The 22,940-nt window shown below is 45.6% G+C and overlaps 1 protein-coding gene across 7 annotated transcripts in view; it reads left to right on the forward strand.

Annotated features, from left to right (window-relative positions):
* Nucleotides 1–22,940, forward strand: part of LOC137375763 (ran-binding protein 17-like) — a 1,067,965-nt gene that overhangs the window by 51,419 nt on the left and 993,606 nt on the right. For all 7 annotated transcript variants that reach the window (XM_068043152.1, XM_068043155.1, XM_068043154.1 and 4 more), the window contains exon 3: nucleotides 10,648–10,738. In XM_068043152.1, the coding sequence (XP_067899253.1) occupies nucleotides 10,648–10,738 (91 nt within the window). The remainder of the gene's footprint in view (nucleotides 1–10,647; nucleotides 10,739–22,940) is intronic.

Genomic DNA, 22,940 nt, shown 5'->3' on the forward strand with positions numbered 1-22,940 from the left:
TGTTACTGGGAATAGCTTTTTATTGCAGATTTATTAATTAATTGAATTTAAATTCCACCAGTTGCTCCTGTCTCTGGAGCATTAATCCTCTGGATTACTAGTCCAGTAACATTACCACTGTACTACCATTCTCGATACTGGAAAGTTTGCATCTATCTACTCTCTTCCATATTTTCATAACTTTAAACAAGTATATCACTTCATAAACTGCATTGTTCTAATGAAAAAGACTCCTTTGTGTATTTGTATTTTTTCATACCAGGCAGCATCCCAGTGCTGATGTACCTTCTCTCTTTCTTTTGGGCCTCCTTATCTCGAGAGACAATGGATACGCGCCTGGAGGTGGTCAGTGGTTTGTGAAGCAGCGCCTGGAGTGGCTATAAAGGCCAATTCTGGAGTGACAGGCTCTTCCACAGGTGCTGCAGAGAAATTTGTTTGTCGGGGCTGTTGCACAGTTGGCTCTCCCCTTGCGCCTCTGTCTTTTTTCCTGCCAACTACTAAGTCTCTTCGATTCGCCACAATTTAGCCCTGTCTTTATGGCTGCCCGCCAGCTCTGGCGAATGCTGGCAACTGACTCCCACGACTTGTGCTCAATGTCACACGATTTCATGTCGCGTTTGCAGACGTCTTTATAGCGGAGACATGGACGGCCGGTGGGTCTGATACCAGTGGCGAGCTCGCTGTACAATGTGTCTTTGGGGATCCTGCCATCTTCCATGCGGCTCACATGGCCAAGCCATCTCAAGCGCCGCTGACTCAGTAGTGTGTATAAGCTGGGGGTGTTGGCCGCTTCAAGGACTTCTGTGTTGGAGATATAGTCCTGCCACCTGATGCCAAGTATTCTCCGAAGGCAGCGAAGATGGAATGAATTGAGACGTTGCTCTTGGCTGGCATACGTTGTCCAGGCCTCGCTGCCGTAGAGCGAGGAACTGAGGACACGGGCCTGATACACTCGGACTTTTGTGTTCCGTGTCAGTGCGCCATTTTCCCACACTCTCTTGGCCAGTCTGGACATAGCAGTGGAAGCCTTACCCATGCGCTTGTTGATTTCTGCATCTAGAGACAGGTTACTGGTGATAGTTGAGCCTAGGTAGGTGAACTCTTGAACCACTTCCAGAGCGTGGTCGCCAATATTGATGGATGGAGCATTTCTGACGTCCTGCCCCATGATGTTCGTTTTCTTGAGGCTGATGGTTAGGCCAAATTCATTGCAGGCAGCCGCAAACCTGTCGATGAGACTCTGCAGGCACTCTTCAGTGTGAGATGTTAAAGCAGCATCGTCAGCAAAGAGGAGTTCTCTGATGAGGACTTTCCGTACTTTGGACTTTGCTCTTAGACGGGCAAGGTTGAACAACCTGCCCCCTGATCTTGTGTGGAGGAAAATTCCTTCTTCAGAGGATTTGAACGCATGTGAAAGCAGCAGGGAGAAGAAAATCCCAAAAAGTGTGGGTGCGAGAACACAGCCCTGTTTCACACCACTCAGGATAGGAAAGGTGTCTGATGAGGAGCCACCATGTTGAATTGTGCCTTTCATATTGTCATGGAATGAGGTGATGATACTTAGTAGCTTTGGTGGACATCCGATCTTTTCTAGTAGTCTGAAGAGACCACGTCTGCTGACGAGGTCAAAGGCTTTGGTGAGATCAATGAAAGCAATGTAGAGGGGCATCTGTTGTTCATGGCATTTCTCCTGTATCTGACGAAGGGAGAACAGCATGTCAATGGTCGATCTCTCTGCACGAAAGCCACACTGTGCCTCAGGGTAGACGCGCTCGGCCAGCTTCTGGAGCCTGTTCAGAGCGACTCGAGCAAAGACTTTCCCCACTATGCTGAGCAGGGAGATTCCACGGTAGTTGTTGCAGTCACCGCGGTCACCTTTGTTTTGAGAGGGTGATGATATTGGCAACGCGCATGTCCTGGGGTACTGCTCCCTCGCCCCAGCACAGGCATAGCAGTTCATGTAGTGCTGAGAGTATAGCAGGCTTGGCACTCTTGATTATTTCAGGGGTAATGCCGTCCTTCCCAGGGGCTTTTCCGCTGGCTAGAGAATCAATGGCATCACTGAGTTCTGATTTGGTTGGCTGTATGTCCAGCTCATCCATGACTGGTAGAGGCTGGGCTGCATCGAGGGCAGTCTCAGTGACACCATTCTCCCTGGAGTACAGTTCTAGGTAGTGCTGAACCCAGCGGTCCATCTGTTTGCGTTGGTCAGTGATTATGTCCCCCGATTTAGATTTGAGGGGGGCGATCTTCTTGATGGTTGGCCCAAGAGCTCTCTTCATGCCATCATACATTCCTCTGATGTTTCCGGTGTCTGAGGCCAGCTGAATATGACTGCATAGGTGTTGCCAGTAGTCGTTTGCGCAACGCCTAGCTGTTCTTTGTGCAGTACTTCTGGCTGCTTTAAGTGCTGCGGATGTTAAATCGCTGGGGGCTTTCTTGTAGTTCAACAGTGCAATGCGCTTAGCGGCTATGACAGGTTCCAGCTCTTCATTATGAGATTGAAACCAGTCTGCATTTCTCTTCGCACTTTTGCCGTAGGTGGTCAAAGCTGACTCATAGATGGCGTCTCTGATGTGGGCCCACTTGGTCTCAGCATCCCCTGTGGGAGTGTTTTGAAGGGCTGTTACAAGTGAATTTAGAAATTTTTGTAACAGCTGTGGGTGAGAAATTCTGCTCGTGTTGATGCGCGGGTGGCCCTTCTGCTTGGAATGATGCAACTTCTTTGGTCTGAGTCTAACCTTGCTGCACACCAGGGAGTGGTCGGTGTCGCAGTCCGCACTGTGGAAGCTGCGTGTGATTTGAACACTGTTTAAGGCGGCTCGCCTTGTGACAATGAGGTCTAGCTGGTGTCAACGACGCGATCTTGGGTGCCTCCATGAAACCTGGTGACAGGGTTTAGTGTGAAAGAACGAGTTGGTGATGCAGAGGTTATGATAGGTACACAACTCGAGCAGTCTCTGCCCGTTCTCATTCATCCTTCCAACGCCATAGCGCCCAAGGCAGGAGGGCCATGAGTCATGGTCGGCCCCAACCCTGGCATTAAAGTCCCCCAGCAGGAATATGTGTTCGGTGTTGGGGATGCTGCTAATGATGTTATGGAGTTGTTCATAGAACTGGTCTTTTGCTTCAGGTGAGGAGCAGAGTGTTGGAGCATAGATGCTGAGTAGGTGTACTGGACCAGAGGTGGTTAGCAGTCGGATGGACAGTATGCGTTCCGAGCCATTTGAGGGAGGCTCTATCATGCTGAGCAAGGAGTTTCTGATGGCGAAGCCCACTCCATGCTGTCTTGGTTCTTCAGGATCCCTACCCTGCCAGAAGAAGGTGTAGTCTTGCTCTGCTAGAGAGCCACTCGCGGGGAGGCGAGTCTCCTGAAGTGCTGCAATGTCCACATTGAATCTACTGAGCTCGTTGTTAATGATGGCGGTCTTCCGCGAATCGTTGATTTGTGTAAGGTCTTCCGACAGGCCAGGACACATAGTTCTGACGTTCCAGCTTGCAAAGCGAAGGGCTGGTACCTTCTTTCCTTTTTTCATGTTGTTTGGTGCGGTGTATCAGTCCACCTTTCGGGCAATGACCTTGAGCTCCAAGCACCCATTGAAGCAGGCAGACTGTGGCGGGACAGAACCTTATTGACCGGGGGCTGCCCGGTTTGAGGCGGGCGGTAGCTGTCCAGTGAGGTGCAATGACCTCTCCCACCGACAAAGGCAACCCGTGGCGCCCAGTTTCTACGCCAATTTATCTGGACTTATAACCCGTAACTGCTGCCTTCCGTGTTGTTTTAGTCGCTGTGAGGCAACTATGGAGTGACCTCTCCATGGCGCATGCCTGGGCAAATTTATGGAGGTTGTCAAAACCCCCCTCACGGCCTTACTGGTGGGGTCCAAAGGAGTGCAGGACACAACGTTTGGCACCAGTATGGCTGCAGGAACTGCCTGAAACATGCCAAAGGTGACACATGACCGCCTACGGGGTTCTGCTCCGGATTATCTGTTAGTGTTTGCTCCCTTAGCCTTGGTCTCTCCCGAGACGCCCACAAGGCAGTGGGGTTGTTGGGGCCCCTACACAGGTGTAGGATGGTGCCGGTGGGAGGAGGGGATGCAAGGGGGAGGGGTAAAGGGAGGGGGTGGGGGGGGTGGGTGCAGGGGAAGGGGGTGCGGGGTGAAGATGGTGCGAGGGGGGGGCAGGCTGGGACGGGGTTGTGAGGGTGTGAGCTGAGAGGGTGGAACAGGGAAGGGGACGGGGGGGGTGGTGGAAGGGGGGGGGTGAAGCTGGTGCAGGTAATAAGCCATTTCCTCAGTGCCCACCATCGACGTTCGGAAAGCTCATCCACGTCCTTCGGGAGGTGAAGCATCATTTGGCAGACTTAGAGGTGATTACATTTGCTAAGGGTTTTTTTTTTGCAGTGGTTTAAATAAAGGCATGCAGCATTGCCGACAGTGCGCTGCAGATGCTCTCCGAGCCATCTCCCGCGGGCGCTTTGAAGTTGCGGCCGGAGGTGCCGTTCGTGGATTTTTTGGGTGTTCGGGGCACCTTTTCTCAGGACTTCTCTTGGGTCCCGCTGCTCCTTCTCGAAAGCCTCATTAACTGTCCCATTGTGTTGAAGCCAATACTGCACACATGATTGAAAAAAGAGGTCTTTTAAAGTTTTTATACAGGTTCATCATTAGCTCTTGGCTTTAACTCCATTCGCTTTTATTTTACACTCTTATCAACCTGAGGCTCTGCCTTAAATATTCTGTGAATGTGTACCCCCTGAGTCCCTCTGCTCTTCCACAGCAACGAGCCTACTGCCATTGAGATTTTAATTTTTGCTCTTTATTTCTTTTACCAAAATGCCTCAAAATTATTTTGCAAATTAGTGATGAATCTTCAGATTAGCGGCCCAATTTCTCAGCATTCAGTGGCTGACCTACACAGACCTGGAAGTTTCAGGTTTGATTTCCCCTGTCTGATGAAGGGTCACTGACCTGAAACGTTAGCTCTGCTTCTCTCTCCACAGATGTTGCCAGACCTGCTGAGTGTTTCCAACATTTCTTGTTTTTAGCCCAAATTTTTTTGTTGTGGTCTCATCAAAAACTTTCATGCAAAGGCATTTCCATTTGTTCCAAGTTAGCATAACATTGCTGACAATGTACAAGCTATCTAGAGAAGGTTGTATATGTTGGTAAATAATTCCCTTCAAGGCTTTTGTGTTATTTTAGGGGGACTCTTCAGGTTTCTACCCTGTGGTATGTTCCTATCCAAGCAGTTCTATAATACTGTTGAGCATCTTGTGAAACATCCATGTCGTGTTAGTACGTACAGATTGTAGGTAGATCTTGCTTTTTGTTGCGGCCCACTATTTCTTAAACGTTGTTCGCTGTAGGAGACTTTTCTCTCTTGGGGTTCATGTGTCTTCAGTGGATTCAGAGGCATGTGAGAAAGAGTTGGGAGCAGACAGGAGAGATCTTCTCAGTCCAGGAGAAAACAGACACTTTCAGTTCAAACTGTTTGTACAATTCAGAAAGCCCCCAGGTTGCCAAGCAGGTTAGTCATGTGACTAACTGATCTGACCACATCTTGGATTGTGTCACCTTGGCGGTCTCTGGAATGCTCCTCTTGCACACAATACCTAGTGATCAAGGTCCATTGTGGGTTGAATGTGTCAGGGAATGGTCCTTTGTCCGTCCAAACACTGTCTGTTAATGTACAATTTTTTGTTTCCAGCCACGGTTGATCTGTTTAACAAGTTTTTTCTTCACTCCAGTAACAGTTTAAAGTCAATGTTCATGACGAAATTAATGTGCCTCATTCTTGGCAGGTGGGGGCCTACCATGACAATGAGCTTATTCAACAGCCTGCTCTGGGGATGTACTGTGAATAGCCTTGTCTCCTAATGTTCTGTATTTTAAGGTTTTGATCACCTATGTATTTCTGGATCAACCTCAGCAAAATTTGGTGCTTACTATTTCCATCTCTTGTAGCTATCAAGGGCTATTACATTCCCTCTCACCAGAACTTGCTCACTCCTTTAAGTGAATGAAGATTTTTCAATGAGTAGGTTATACCCTTGTTTTGACTAGTTCCCAATTTTCCACCCCCTGTGATATATTGACCTACTGCTGGTGGGAGTCACATCCTTGTTCAACCGAGCATAATGTAAAGCAGCTGACACTGGGATGTATTAGGTATAGCATAAAACTAAAAGAAAGGGCTTACAAAAATGCAAAACACAGCACAGATCTGGCCGAATGGGATAGATACAAAGACCAGCAAAGGGTCACAAAGCAGCTTATAAGAGCTACTAAAAGGGATAATGAAAGGAAACTTGCAAGGGACATCAAAATCAATAAGAAGAAATTTTATAGTTACATAAAGGGAAAGCGGGTGGTCAAGAGCAATGTAGGCCCACTAAAAGCTGAAAATGGAGATATTGTCATTGATAATGGGGAAATGGAAGACATGTTGAACAATTACTTTGCCTCAGTATTTACAGTTGAAAAGGAGGATAACTTGCCGGAAGTCCCGAAAAAATTAATAGCTGATAGGAGACAGGGACTTCATACAATTAACATAAGTAAAACATCAGAAACAAGGAAATTAATGGAACTAAAGAGTGAGAAACCCCCAGGACCTGACGGTTTCCATCCGAGGGCGTTTAAGGAAGTAGGGGAGCACATTGTAGATGCTGTAACTATAGTCTTTCAGAGTTCCCTAGATTCAGGAGTGGTTCCTCTGGATTGGAAAGTTGCACATGTCACTCCACTTTTTAAGAAGGGTGAAAGGGGGAACCAAGGAAATTACTGACCAGTTAGCCTGACATCTTTGGTGGGGAAGTTGCTGGAGTCTATAATCAAGGATAGGGTGACTGAACACCTAGAAAAATTTCAGTTAATCGGGGACAGCCAGCATGGATTCATGATGGAAAGGTCATGCCTGACAAATCTCATTGAATTTTTTGAAGAGGTGACTAAGGTAGTGGACAGAGGAATGTCTATGGATGTTATTCATATGGACTTCCAGAAGGCATTTGATAAAGTCCCACATAAGAGACTGTTAACTAAGGTAGAAAGCCATGGAGTTGAGGGCAAATTATTGACATGGTTAGGAAGTTGGTTGAGTGGTAGGCGACAGAGAGTGGGGATAATGGGTAAGTACTCTGATTGGCAGGATGTGACTAGTGGTGTCCCACAGGGATCTGTGTTGGGGCCTCAATTATTCACATTATTCATTAACGACTTGGATGATGGCATAGTAAGTCATATATCCAAATTTGCTGATGATAAAAAGTTAGGCGGCATATTAGACAGTTTAGATGATAGCATAAAATTGCGAAGAGATATTGACAGACTAGGTGAGTGGGCAAAACTGGCAGATGGATTTCAATGCGGGCAAGTGTGAGGTTATCCATTTTGGACCAAAAAAGGATAGAGCAGGGTACTTTCTAAATGGGAAGAGGTTAAGTACAGTGGATGTCCAAAGAGACTTGGGGGTTCAGGTGCATAGATCTTTAAAATGTCACGAGCAAGTGCAGAAAATAATCAAAAAGGCTAATGGAATGCTAGCCATTTATATCTAGAGGATTGGAGTATAAAGACACAGAGGTTATGCTGCAGCTGTTCAAAACCCTGGTTAGACCCCACTTAGAGTACTGTGAGCAGTTCTGGGCACCACACCTTCGGAAGGATATATTGGCCTTGGAGGGAGTGCAACGTAGGTTTACAAAAATGATGCCTGGACTACAGGGGTTAAGTTACATGGAGAGATTACACAAATTAGGCCAGTTTTCGCTAGAATCTAGAAGGTTAAGGGGTAATCTGATCGAAGTCTTCAAGGAAAAGACAGGTTAGATAAAGATAAACTATTTCCACTGTTTGGAGATTCTAAAACTAGGGGGCATAGTCTAAAAATTAGGGCCAGACCGTTCAGGAGAGATGTTAGGAAGCTAGAACAGTTGTTAATTTTAAATCTGAGATAGATAGATTTTTTTTAAGCAAAGATATTAAGGGATATGGGCCAGAGGCAGGTATATGGAGTTAGGCTGCGGATCCGCCATGATCTCATTGAATGGCGGTACAGGCTCGAGGGGCTGAATGGCCTGCTCCTGTTCCTATCTTCCTATGTATGATGGGGTCTGGGTCCTTGGATATCGGCGGGTGAAAGTCTTACCTGCCCACACTTCCCTCAGTGTTTTGGAGACACAGGACATCAGGGCCATAAGTGCCCAGTTTTAGCTGGTGACTTCTGAAATCCAAAATACATTCCTGTGTTTCAATGCATTCTGACAAATGTCTGATCTTTCAAAGTAACTGTTTTTAAACTTTATAAAGGTCCTAAAACATTTGCATTTGTTGAAAGGAAATATATTTTGTATCCCTAAAATCTAAACTTACAACAGATACACCAGCCCACTTTCATATTGGAGACTAACAAGTACAAACCTTACAGCAAACAAAGTCTCTTACTGCTGGATGTAATAGGAGGTCAAAAATAGCAGCAACTCTTTCAAGGACTCAAGTCAGCTCTTTAATAGGTTCCTTATGATCTTGGACTGATTTACACCAAAACACACAAAAATACTGTCCTTTAGGCATTCAAATAATTGACAATTGCTGCTTTAACTTTCAAATGTTTAACTACACTAACTTATTGCGGAATTTAGAAAATTCATCAGCAAAGAGCATTTATAGCAACTGTCGACTCGCGCAATCACAAAATTAAAAGCATAGAGAAATAAAAAGAAAACTGCTATTAATCTGAAATTTCAAACAAGAAAATGCTGGAAATTAACAACAGGTCCATCAGCATCTGAAAAGATGGGTTAATCTTTGGGGAGAGACTATTCATCACAGCTGAAATAAGAAGCCAGGTGAATCCTTTACAAGATAAATTCAGATGATGATGGGCATGTAGCCCATCTTAGTTAAACCACTTAGAATGAGTCTGCAATCCTCTCTTTAGAGCATCTGATTATTTCTTCAATAATTCCATGTTGTACTCAGAAGTTCATTCCATGTTTTGATCACTCTTGCTGTGCAGAAAAACTTCCTGATCAGTCGTAAATTTGTCTTTTGCCAGTTAGAACCTGTGTCCCTAAAACTATTGCCATGGTTTAGTTTGATGTAGTTTTCCAGATTCACCCTTTTATTATCATTTGCTGTCTCCATAACTATAAAGTCAACTCTTTACAAGGGTAAGAATCCCAAGTTTGTCGTCTTTTGCTTCTTCTCTGTCGCACTGAGGCTCCGCAGAATTGACTAAATGAAGACTCTATCATCCCCAACACCCCTTCCCCTTCCTGTGACACCTTTTCATGAAAGTATATGAGATAAACACCTGCCCTTTTTTTTTACACCTTCTCCCTTCTCACCGTCCAAGGCTCCAAACAGTCCTGAGCGATTCACCTGTACTTCTTTCAATTTAGTATACTGTATTCGCTGCACACTATGCAGTCTCCTCTACATCAGGGAGACTAAATGCAGATTGTGTGATCGCTTTGCAGAATACCTCTATTTAGTTTCAGTTTGCTAGTGTGACCACGAACTTCCAGTCACTTGTCATTTTAATTCTCCCTCCAATCCCATTCTGACCTCACTGTTCCTGGCCTCCTACACTGTTCCAATAAAGCTCAGCATAAGATCGAGAAACAGCACCTCATCTTTCAGTTATATGCTTTACAGCCTTTCGGGGTCAACACTGAGTTCAACAATTTCAGGCAGTAACCTCTACTTCCATTTTGATTTGTGTTTTTTGGTCTGGATTTTGGACAGCAGCTAATGGTGTGATGATTGTGCATTCACAATTTCACCTCCTCTAGACACATCTTCTGTTTCTTCAATTGTCCCTTTTGCCTTGCACAATCAACCCTTTTGTAATTTAATCTCTCCTGTCTTCCACCCTATCACAGACCTACCCTTCTATTCCCTCCACCCCCCCTGTTCTTGTTTTTGTACTTGCTTTGAACCTGTCACCTCTCTAATTTTTTCCAGTTATCAACTTGAAACATTAACTCTGTTTATCTCTCCACCAATGCCAGTCCTGCTGAGTATTTCCAGTATTTTCTATTTTTAAAACCAAGTCCAGGATGTGGGTGCTTCCTTTCAAGTTCTGATGAAGGGACACTGCATACAGTGTTAACCCATCTGTTTTAGTTTCTGATGGACCTGCACATATTTCCATCATTTTACCCAAGGAGGTATAATGGGATCTGTCCTGATGTAACACTGAGGTGTAACACTGAGCCATTAGACCAAGTTTGGTTGCAGGTCTGTACCTAGCTGATTTCAGTCAGGGCTACAGTTGAAACTTAGAAATTGGCTCCGACATCTTGATGAGGGAGGGCTACCATTTCTGATCCGTGTAGATTGACACCTACTGGATGGTATGTCTGCGGGTGGGTCGGACTGGATTGTAATGCCTATCAAGGTATCAAACTACGAAATAAGTGCAGTGAGAACAATGTACTCATTAAATGTTGTAACTAGCCAGGACCCACATGGGTCTGCTATGGAATGAATATCTTTAAGCTGTTGGTTGAATGTTGTTTTGATTTATGTTCTGTGTTCCCGTTTCCCTGCCATCATTGCAATCTAATTTCTGTCAAAAAGAATCTAGCTGTTTATCTTGGCAAATTATTTTTTTTTAATGTAATTTTATTTCTCGTAGACTTCGTACGCTCAGCTGCTGGCAGCAACATGCCTTTCAAAGCTTGTGTCACGGGTGAATCCATTGCCACTACAACAAAGAATTGACATCAGTGAGTACATTTTTCTGTTGCTTTACTTCAAATCACATCCTGAGCTACTGATTACAGCATTACAGATGTTTACCTTCACTCTGCACAGACATCCAGCCGTGTACAATATGACCCATGGTCTGTGGTGAGTTAACTGACCTGAGCCATGTGGCAGTTGGATTGCTACAGTTGTTTGTAGCTTGCTTAGCTGAAGAGCACTGAAATCAGTCAAGATCCCCTTTCCTAACTGCTATCCTGTAATTTCTGCCAGGAAATGTTTAAACACCGTGTCAGGTGAGGACAGAAACACGCTTGCCTGTACTGAATCCTGTCGTTCAGTGTCCTGAATATTTGGAGCACAAATATTCCATTGTGGTGGGACAAAAGTGCACCTCTCACTGCTGATGTTCCAAGCTGGGAGGGACCAGAGATTTCCTATGGCAGGTCTTGGAGAGGGTGGAGATTAAGTACAAAAGGTCTCAATGTGGCAGGGGTGAGCTGCTGGTGGAGATTTAGTGCAACAGGGCTCAGAGTGCGGTGGGGACAAGCGAATAAGGAAATCTAGAAGCACATGGTGATGGGCCCTTCTTTTCAAGAGTCCTTCATATTTTGGATGTATTTTGGACGCCAGTGCTGATCACTCAGATTTTCTGGAAGAGTGATGGTATCCTGAGTACAAGGAGCAAAACATATGATGGTTTTGCAAATCTCATTCATAAAGATAAAAGGGGGATTAATTCAGAGCACATCAGTTTCGGCATCCTCTGACATCCCAGTGTCTCACTTATAATTCAGATTTGCCTATGGCTCCATTATTAATAGTAAATTATTGAACACATTTAATACCCTTTTCCTGCACTCTTTTTGCTATTTCTCTTGTCTCTATAAAGGTGCATTGCTTATTATATGGGACAGGAATAAAGAAAAGCTACTTACCTTATGGAACAAAGCATTGTCTCAACTACAATCAATTAACTAAGTATTCACCATTTTAAAGCACTTATAGTAAAAATATTGATCAAAATCTAACGTTTACAATACTGAGGAGGAGGTTCAGTTATGCAAATCATAAATTTTTTAAATATGCATTCTTCGAAAGAATTCTGTCTTTCAAGCAAATTATATGTGCGGTATGCTTACTTCCCTTGGCCTCACCCAAACCAGTATCTATCATTGCTGCCTTGGCTAGTCTAGTAGTGTCAGTTGCCTGGAGTGACATAAAATTAGTTGGAGAAAAGAATCTACAAAAGAGGCATTAGACAATGTGAAGTGAGTTTCTGTTGCAGCGTAATAAAGCTGGATAAAAAGTAGAATGCTTAAGATATTTTGGTTAACAACAGTGGGGAGATGCAGAAACTGGACCTTGAAGGAAGACTGGAGGCATTTGAATTCTGGTGCTACAGACATATGTTGAAAAATAGTTGGACAAGATAAGTCACTACCTTTGAACTAGTACAGGAAAATAGTTATGATAAATTGATAGTGTGAGCATGTTCGTTGAGGATCGTCAGGCTGCTGGCATTGATATTATCTAGAAATCTCTTTTGTCTCTTTTGGTGTTAATCAGAGAGCCAGACAAAACAGAATATAGGTAGATACATTTTTTTGCTGGAGTTCAGAAGAATGAGGGGGGATCCATAGAAACCTATAAAATTCTAACAGGACTTGACCGGGTAGATGCAGGAAGGATGTTCCCGATGGTGGGGGCAGTCCAGAACCAGGGGTTATAGTCTGAGGATATGGGGTAAACCTTTCAGGACAGAGATGAGGAGAAATTTCTTCACCCAGAGAGTGGTGAGCCTGTGGAATTAGCTACCACAGAAAGCAGTTGAGGCCAAAACATTGTATGTTTTCAAGAAGGAATTAGATATAGCTGTTGGGGCTGAAGGGATCAAAGGAGATGGGGGGAAAGCGGGAACAGGTTACTGAGTTGGAAGATCAGCCATGATCATAATGAATGGCGGAGCAGGGTCGACTCCTGCTCCTATTTTCTATGTTTCTATGTTTCTGTTATTTGAAGAAAAGCAGGGGAGTTTTGCCAGTGCAAACATTTATACCACAAACAACCTCATTAATAGATTATCTGGCTTTTACCTAAGTGCTTTGCCAGTTCTGATGAAACGTCACTGACCTGAAACGTTAACTCTGCTTCTCTCTCTACAGATGTTGCCAGACCTGCTGAGTATTTCCAGCACTTTTTGTTTTCATTTCGGATTTCCAGCATCTGCAGTATTTTGCTTTTATTACCTAAGTGCTGCCTTATCTCCTTTGTGAAACCTTGCTGTGTGCAAATTGGCTGTGGCACGTACATTTCTACAGTGATTGGACAATATAAGTACTTCATTGCCTGTGAAGTGCTTTGAGGTTGTGAAAGCTGATATATAAATCCAAGCTCTTTCAGTCTTTCTTAAGGGTGATAATGTGACACTGTTGTTTCCCAGAAACTTAGAGAGTTAAATAAAATGAGAGAAACCCAGAAAATGAAAGAAATACACACGGATGCATCAGCATCTGAACAGATCAAATATTGGGATAATTTTGTGAGGTCTCCACTGTATGGGACCAGGATGTTGGGTGCCCGATTTTACGAAGTGCAGCATGGGCTGAAATACGGAGGCTGTACAACCAATGTGCTTTGCCTTATTTTAATATTTAAATACCACTTTAAATGCCCTGAATTTTACAACTTTCGGTGAAGCTCCATCCACAGCATGATTCCTCCCCCCCCCCAGTAAAAATTTCAGGGCCTTGCATGTTCAAATAGGCCTTTTACACAGGGATGACAATTTCCCCCCCCCTTTTTTCCTTTGCTGCATTTTACTTAACGCATTAGTTGGTTTTGCTGCGTAGTCCTCTGTTTTTGCATTTTTTTTTCCGGCCTGTAATTTTATCATTATTCTTGCTTTCTGCTGGCTCTGATGTTGTACCTCAACAAGAAGCAAGGATGGATATTCCATCGGGGTGGGGGGGGGGGGGGCGCTGGTGGCAGCAGTGGTTTTGAGTTCATTGAGATGAGGAAGAGGAGTTTGTGAGGGGCCAGCAAGTCAGCTGCTAATAACCCCTGAGGCTTTGTGGTTGTACCTGTCACTACCCCAGGACCACCTTCTGGTGCATCTGCTTCACAGGGCAGCCTGCCACAATGTTGTATCATCTGCTGCGCGATGACCTGCACGCTACAGACTACAGCATGCAACTATCTTGCTACAGCTTTCTTACAAGCCACCCCAAGAAACATCTGCTGCATCGGATAGTCCGCAGTGCGTGTGTAGGTGTTCGGATTCCATTGAGTTCAAATAATTGAACTTGGTTTGGATGCGAGTGCCAGGGCTGTGATCAACCCTATCTATGGCTTTCATGAAGAGACAGTTTGTGCTGAATTAATATCGGGTTGGTATGTGATCACAGAAAACTTCTTGTCTATGTCACTGGCCATAATCCAGGAAACCATGGTGCCTTCATTGTGTGCCATTTCACAATGTTAGCATTATTTGAAGAAGAAACACAGGAAAGCCCTTAACAGAAGGGGGCTATTGTCTGTCATCGCTGTTGACCCCTTTGAAAAAGATGCCAACAGTAAAAGAGCTCAGCAACTTAGACATTTAGGGGTAATTCTAACCTCTATAAGTGGCGAAGGTGGGGGGGGGCGGTGGTTGGGTAAGATGTAGAAATTTCAAAAATCTTAAACCCGACTCTAACTCACCCGCTTATAGATTTAGGTGATACAATGGGTGGGCAGCCAATGAGTTCTAGACTCCCCAACCAAGGGAAACATCTTAGCTGCATCTACCTTGTCTATCCCTGTAAGTATTTTGTAGGTTCCGATGTGATCACCTCTCATTCTTCAAAACTCTAGAGAATACAGGCCAGTTTCCCCAGTCTCTGTTCATAGGACAGTCCTGCCATCCCAGGAACAAGTCTGCTGAACCTTTGTTGCACTCCCTCCATGGCAGTGATATCCTTCCTAAGGAAAGGGGACCAAAACTGCACACAGTACTCCAGATGTGGTCTAACCAAAGTTCTATACAATTGAAGCAAGACTTCACTACTCCTGTACTCAAATCCTCTTGCGCTAAAGGCTAACATACCATTAGCCTTCTTAATAGCAGAAGGAGCAGTCGTGCTTCCTCCCAGCCCAACAAGCTACCTTCTTCCCTCTCATTGGATCCTCCATCCCAACCAAAGACCCTTGGTATCTGAGACCTCTCGAGAATCAGATTCGCCCCCTCCACCATTCAAGGATCAGGGATCAAACCCCATCCCGCCACTGGACCTCTTCCTGGGGATCAGAGATTGGACACTGCCTTCCCCAAGATCCAGACCCTTCCTCCCTCCTTATGCTTCAGCTAATGCAGCAGTAGATTCCTTACCTGCTCCTGTGAGAGTGGCTTCCTCCAAGGTGTTCCCTGCCTGACAGGAAGCCAAGCCTGCCAGTCAGGTAGGCTTTCAGGCAGAGAACCTGTTTAGGGGGTGGTGGGGGGGGGTGGGGGGCGTAGAAAAGGAGGCATGCAATGGAGTTAAAATTCCACAACATGTGCGGAAATCTGGACGATAGGGTTTCCTGACCAAAACTCCTCCCTGCTGCTTACATAACCCACCTGTCAAAATAGGGACTTTAGCACCTGTTTGCTGTTGTTAGCCAATCAAGAGGCAATTGCTTTTAGAAGTGAAGTCATTTTGCAAGTCAAGCAGTGAGCAGAAGAAAAAAAAAAGTTAAAGTTAAAAAATAGAGAGGGAGAAATAGACTGGATTAATTGGATACCAAGTGTCTTTTTGAAAAGCAAATAGGTGCGTGATGAGTGAATAGCAGGAAAGAAGAATGGGCAGGAAACTGATCAAGTATTTTGAAATTGTGTTTTAGTATTTGTGTAATATATGGTAATAAATCTCCTGATGTCTGAGTTGCTTTATTAGTGTTCCTATGTGGGTTTATGTGCTGAAAATTTACAAATCCGGTCAGCCCAGGGGACAGAGATTCCCTGAACCTGGCAGCAGTCTACAGGTTAAAGGAATAATTGACAGTAAAGCTCCGAGAATGATCTTCTCTTTAGGTTTCCATGTGAAAGTGTTTTTATTCCAAAGGAAAACTCTCAACCTTTTAAAATTAATGTTATTTGTTTTTAAATACGTCCTATGAATTTCAGAAGGAATTAATATTTAATAACCAGTCACTGAATCATTTAAAGATAAATTAATATCAGGAGCGGAGTTTTGCTTTAATGATTTAGTGAAGGGTATTAAAAATTAATTTTTTCCATTGATATGTGTTTGTGTTCAGATCTGAGTGCATGGTGCTACAAAAATTATTAATATACATTCACTGAATCATAAAAAGAAATGATTTAACTGGCAAAAATTCTCATCCTGGGGATTTAAAAAAAAAAAAATCATTAATCTAACTTTTTTTAATCTAATATAAATACAGTATTGTAGGTTACCCTGTTTGGATTGTGAGGATAGTCACAAGTCCTCAAAAAACAAAGAATTCTATGTATAAATAGCCCAGAAGTCACCTTTCTATTTTAGCTTCTCTTCCATACATGATCTTATTTAGGAACGGCTCTGTTTGTAACGGGAATCTTATTTGATTTTGCTTGAAGGGCAATGATCACAGTCCTTGGACTCTCAGTGGCCTATTTGGGGAATGCAGCTACTCTTACAAAATTTGCTTCCATTTTTTTGTTCCAAGAAGATAAGGGTGGAGAAAACATGAAAGTATGGTTCTCTCACATCTTATAGCTGGAATACACTAACCCAAATTGCTAACAAGTGATAGACTTATTCTAATTTGAGCAAGGTCAGATTTGGCATTCTTTTACATCATGGTTTTCCTTGATACATGGGTAGAGGTTTTCAATTAGAAAAAATTCAGCTTCAATCATTGAAAACGACCTGCATGTAATACATTCTGGGAAGTACATGTTCTTCATTGAACTTATTGATGGTGGGCAGATTCTTCACAGGCGAAGACTATGGGAAGGCTTGTCTCTTTGGTAGTTTAGTTTAGAGATACAGCACTGAAACAGGCCCTTCGGCCCACCGAGTCTGTGCCGACCATCAACCACCCATTTATACTAATCCTAAACTAATTCCATATTCCTACCACATTCCCACCTGTTCCTATATTTCCCTACCACCTACCTATACTAGTGACAATTTATAATGGCCAATTTACCTATCAACCAGCAAGTCTTTGGTATGTGGGAGGAAACCGGAGCACCCGGAGGAAACCCACGCAGACACAGGGAGCATTTGCAAACTCCACACAGGCAGTACCCAGAATTGAACCCGGGTCGCTGGAGCTGTGAGGCTGCGGTGCTAACCACTGCGCCACTGTGCATGATCATTGGTGACGGAAGAGACCAATTCTTGATCTGTCGGCTCTTGAGCAGGAGAGGCAGAATAACATGTTGCACCACGCACATTTGACAAAATTATTGACTCAGTCATGGACATGGGAGCAATTAATCTGCAGAGATAGTGTATAGCCAATCTAATGCCATCAAAACACAGTCTGATTTTAAAACGCATTGCTCCCTATAAATAAAGTAACTAAGCATACAAACATCAATGGAGAGCAGCACAACTGCATTTGCTAGCTGCCAAGCAAAATAGTATGCAATGCCAATGTGAATTACTTTTGTTGACAGAATAGAGCTAGCTACACCATGTCAGGGGATGGTAGATGATCCTTATCGGATAACCTCATTCAATAAACTATGAAACTCAAAGAGAGTATTGTTGTTATGGTTATTGAGGTTAGGCAATAGAAAAATCGGCAATAGGAGGACAGACCATTTCTCATACTGCTGTTGTCACAAGACAATTTAACCCGTGATGGTCAATGTTTGTGCAACTTCTCCACCTGCTTGTAATATGTGTCTGAAGCGAGGGCAGCCAACAAAAGGGCAGCAGTCTCCAAATCAGGAAAATTTTATAGGATGGAGCATATAGTACTTCAGAAGAGTCATGTAAAACAGAGAAGCAGCGTGGGACAGGAAGGAACAGAGAGATTAATGGTAGATAGCCAAGTTTAGTTTATTCATCTTGACAGGGTGTTAAACTTGGTCCTGGATTCTAAAATACAGAAACAGCAGAATCTTTCATGGGCAAAAAGTCATTTGCTCACCAAAATTAGATAAACAGATTTACAAGTAAAGAGTTCAGTTCCTCCAATAAAGCGAATCTCTTAATTTCACTTATGTCTATATCTCAGCTATCAATGTCAATTCCGATTCAGCTCTGACGAAATAATTATGAACAAAATGCTTTTCTGCAAAAGGTTGAGCGGTTGTTACTGCATGTATTATTCAGTTACAAAATGTTTAGTCACTATCTGTACGATTGTACTCCAGACTAACCAATTTATGTCTATGCCAAATCTCTTACCTGTTAGCAAAAGTGCACTTTTAATGTAATGTAATTATATGATACGGACAGCTTTCAAATGATGTTGGCCGCTCAGGTTATCTGCCCTCCAACTGGATAGTAAATGATGCATGTTGCAGTTACTGATCTTTGACATACTTGTAAAACTTGTCCTTCAATCCAATTCGCAGCAAAAAAAAAACTTGATGATTGTTTCTAACATGGTAATTGAAACATACTCAATTTTTATTATGCCTTCTCTGTCAGCTTTTAAAACTGCAAATGCAGCATGGATTTTGTTGAGGAATTATAGACAGTTGGTTATAGATTAAGGTTTGTTAAAGTTATTCGTTACATTGTATTTACTAACTATTGTATGTGGGTCAGCAGCATCCTGTTTTTGCCAATATCACTCAGCCCCATTACACCGTAGTCTTGTATTCATGAAAACTTACAGTGCTGGCTGATGAAGATTCCTTGGATTTTCATGCCTATTTTCCCCTCAATACAAGTTCTGGAACAATGTGGTTCCAAATGGATAGCAGCGGAATCGTGACAGTTATATAGAGTGTAAAAGTCCAGCAACTTTCAACATGTCACTGAGCTTGTGTCCAAAGTGAAAGTAATGTGTGCTAGAGCGTAGAAATCGAGATATTCCTTAAGTGAATTTTGCCATTTTAAAATGAGTTTACATAACACTAACCTTGAAACTTGTGTTTTAAAATAACCTAGCTGCCAGGTTATTTTAAAACACAAGGCTAAAGGCGGGAGCAGGGGTGTCCAACCTTTTCGTGTGGTGGGTGGGGGTCATTTCAATTTTTTTGTCTTAAATAGGGGGCCGGGGAGACAATTTTGGAAATATAAAGGCATTAAAAATTTATCTTGCTATTAATCAAAACAACAACAAATGAACATTTAGTTTCTCGTCACTATGTTGGACACTGATTTAGTGAGATACAGAGCAATTTTTGCTTGCAGTAGTAGTCGGTGTCTGCCCGCTGCCTTGTTGTAGCGATGTAGAGTATTCCGGATTGATGGCCATCTGTGAGGAATGATCCTGATCGCTCTTTCTCCATCCTTTCTGTCTTTCTGTCTATCTGTCTGTCTCTCTCAATCTCTCTGTCCCCTTCCCTTTCTGTGTCCTTTCCCCCCCCCTTTTCTTCCCACCTTGTCTTCCCCCCTTGTCTTCCCCCCCTTGTCTTCCCCCCCCTTGTCTTCCCCCCCTTGTCTTCCCCCCCCTTGTCTTCCCCCCCCTTGTCTTCCCCCCCCTTGTCTTCCCCCCCCTTGTCTTCCCCCCCCTTGTCTTCCCCCCCCTTGTCTTCCCCCCCCTTGTCTTCCCCCCCCTTGTCTTCCCCCCCCTTGTCTTCCCCCCCCTTGTCTTCCCCCCCCTTGTCTTCCCCCCCCTTGTCTTCCCCCCCCTTGTCTTCCCCCCCCTTGTCTTCCCCCCCCTTGTCTTCCCCCCCCTTGTCTTCCCCCCCCTTGTCTTCCCCCCCCTTGTCTTCCCCCCCCTTGTCTTCCCCCCCCTTGTCTTCCCCCCCCTTGTCTTCCCCCCCCTTGTCTTCCCCCCCCCTTGTCTTCCCCCCCCTTGTCTTCCCCCCCCTTGTCTTCCCCCCCCTTGTCTTCCCCCCCCTTGTCTTCCCCCCCCTTGTCTTCCCCCCCCTTGTCTTCCCCCCCCTTGTCTTCCCCCCCCTTGTCTTCCCCCCCCTTGTCTTCCCCCCCCTTGTCTTCCCCCCCCTTGTCTTCCCCCCCCTTGTCTTCCCCCCCCTTGTCTTCCCCCCCCTTGTCTTCCCCCCCTTGTCTTCCCCCCCCTTGTCTTCCCCCCCCCTTGTCTTCCCCCCCTTGTCTTCCCCCCCTTGTCTTCCCCCCCTTGTCTTTCCCCCCCTTGTCTTTCCCCCCCTTGTCTTTCCCCCCCTTGTCTTTCCCCCCCTTGTCTTTCCCCCCCTTGTCTTTCCCCCCCTTGTCTTTCCCCCCCTTGTCTTTCCCCCCCTTGTCTTTCCCCCCCTTCTGTCTTCTCCCCCCCTTCTGTCTTCTCCCCCCCTTCTGTCTTCTCCCCCCCTTCTGTCTTCTCCCCCCCTACTGTCTTCCCCCCTTCTGTCTTCTCCCCCCTTCTGTCTTCTCCCCCCCCCTTCTGTCTTCTCCCCCCCCCTTCTGTCTTCTCCCCCCCTTCTGTCTTCTCCCCCCCTTCTGTCTTCTCCCCCCCCTTCTGTCTTCTCCCCCCCCTTCTGTCTTCTCCCCCCATCTGTCTTCTCCCCCCCCCCTTCTGTCTTCTCCCCCCCCCTTCTGTCTTCTCCCCCCCCTTCTGTCTTCTCCCCCCCCTTCTGTCTTCTCCCCCCCCCTTCTGTCTTTTCCCCCCCCTTCTGTCTTCTCCCCCCCCTTCTGTCTTCTCCCCCCCCTTCTGTCTTCTCCCCCCCCTTCTGTCTTCTCCCCCCCCCTTCTGTCTTCTCCCCCCCCCTTCTGTCTTCTCCCCCCCCCTTCTGTCTTCTCCCCCCCCCTTCTGTCTTCTCCCCCCCCTTCTGTCTTCTCCCCCCCCCTTCTGTCTTCTCCCCCCCTTCTGTCTTCTCCCCCCCCTTCTGTCTTCTCCCCCCCTTCTGTCTTCTCCCCCCCCTTCTGTCTTCTCCCCCCCCTTCTGTCTTCTCCCCCCCCTTCTGTCTTCTCCCCCCCCCTTCTGTCTTCTCCCCCCCCTTCTGTCTTCTCCCCCCCTTCTGTCTTCTCCCCCCCTTCTGTCTTCTCCCCCCGCTTCTGTCTTCTCCCCCCCTTCTGTCTTCTCCCCCCCCTTCTGTCTTCTCCCCCCCCTTCTGTCTTCTCCCCCCCCCTTCTGTCTCCCTCCCCCCCCCTCTTTGCCCCCCCGTCTTTGCCCTCTGTCTTCTCCCCTCTTCGCCCCCCTCTTCTCCTCGCCTGTCTTCTCCCCCTCTGCGTCGTGCCCCCTCTCTCTGCCTTGTTCCCCCCCTCCGCCTCGCTCCCCCCTTCTACGCGTCCTTCCCCCCGTCTCCACCTCCTTCCCCCCTTCGCGTCCTTCCCCCCGTCGTTTCCCACCCCCCACGTTGTCCCTTCTTTCTCTGCTGTTCCCCCCCATGTGGCCCCCCTCCCTGTGTCATACCCTCTGTTTTGTCCCCCGCCTCTGTGTCGTCCCTACTCTCTCTGTCCCCCCTTCTCTCTCTCTCTGTCCCCCCTGCTCTCTCGCTCTCTCTGTCCCCCCTGCTCTCTCGCTCTCTCTCCCCCTCTCTCTTTCTCTCTGTCCCTCATTTGCTCTCTGTCCCCCTCTTTCTCTCTCTGTCCCCCTTTCTGTTCCCTCTCGCTCTCTCTCTGTCCTACCTCTCTCTCTTTCTGTCTTTTCCCCACAGTCTCTCTCTTTCTGACACTGCAGAGAGCAGAACTGACAGTGGAGCAGTTTTGTGGTTGGCCAATCTTGATAAAAAATTGCAACTGTCACCTTTGCAGCTGACAGGTGCTGAGAGCAGGAACAGCACTTCCGAACTTTGGACATCTTTGTGGTTTTCCGGAGGGCTTTTAAAATTTCAGAACCCGCCAGAAAACCACGAAGCTGTTAGAAATTCGGATACGCTGTTCCTGCTCTCGGCACCTGTCAGCTGTGAAACTGACAGGTGCGTTTTTTTTTAAAGCCGGTCTGGTCAGATAGAAGAAGACAGAAATCCGCCATTTGGTGGTCATCCCTGAAATTACTGGTCATGGACCTCAGAATGTTTTGCCATGGACACTGGTGTCCCTGTACGGACACGTTACCAACCCCTGCTATTTCCGTTATCTACGCCTTTCTTCAGCAAGCTTGCATCTCAGAGAGTCAGAGAGTCGTACAGCATAGAAACAGGCCCTTCGGCCCACCGCGTCTGTTTGTTTTGAACTTGTAGCCGGCTTTCCTGGGTGTTTTGCACCACCTGTCTCTGTTGGCAGCCTGTTCCCATACCGGTTGGTCATTGTCAGCCAGAGAGGGCTGTCTTTTCAGCTGGTCTTTGAACCGTTTGCTCGGTGCACCTCAATCTCGCATACTCGAGCATAGTTCAGTATAAAGCACTGCTCTTGGCTTTCTGCAGTCCACCATATGTGACACATGTCCTGCTGGGTACAATTGGCACTGTAAGAGAATGCATTCAATGCTGGGCATATTGAGTATATTGAGGATTTCATTATTTGCGATGTAGTCCTGCCATCTGATCATGCTGGATCGATGACACCGTTGATTGTTTTCTCTGTAGAACATATATTTTCAACCCTTAAAAGAGGATGGTGATGAAAAATGCTCCCTATACTTAAATTTTGGTAGAGATGCACAATGAATGGTTTTGCCAGACATGCTTTGAGAGGCGGCCAAAGGAGCTGTCTATGTCCTTGTTGACGGTGGCATATTTGAGATAATGCTACCTAGGTAGGTAAAACTGTTCTACTGGAAGTTGCTACTGTTAATGCTGATCTGTGGTGGATTGTGATTTCCTTGGGCGGTTGGTACAGCACTTCTGTTTTCTTGAGGCTTATAAGAAGGCCAAAGGCATTTATTGCCTCAGAGAATCGGTTTACAATAAGTTTTTTTATGGATTCATGGGATGTTGGCAGCGCTGGTTCTGCCAACATTTATTGCCCATCCCTAATTGCCCTTGAGAAGGTGGTGGTGACCATCTTGAACCGCTGCAGTCCATGTGGGGTAGGTACCCACAGAGCTGTTAGGAAGTGAGTTCCAGAATTTTGAGCCAGCGACAATGAAGGAACGGCAATATAGTTCCAAGTCAGGATGGTGTGTGACTTGGAGGGGAACTTGTAGGTGATGTTGTTCCCATGCAACTGCTGCCCTTGTCCTTCTTCGTGCTAGAGGTCGAGGGTTTGGAAGGTGCTATCTAAGGAGCCTTGG

Source organism: Heterodontus francisci, chromosome 12 (assembly GCF_036365525.1).
Source record: "Heterodontus francisci isolate sHetFra1 chromosome 12, sHetFra1.hap1, whole genome shotgun sequence".
NCBI classification, from domain to species: Eukaryota; Metazoa; Chordata; class Chondrichthyes; order Heterodontiformes; family Heterodontidae; genus Heterodontus; species Heterodontus francisci.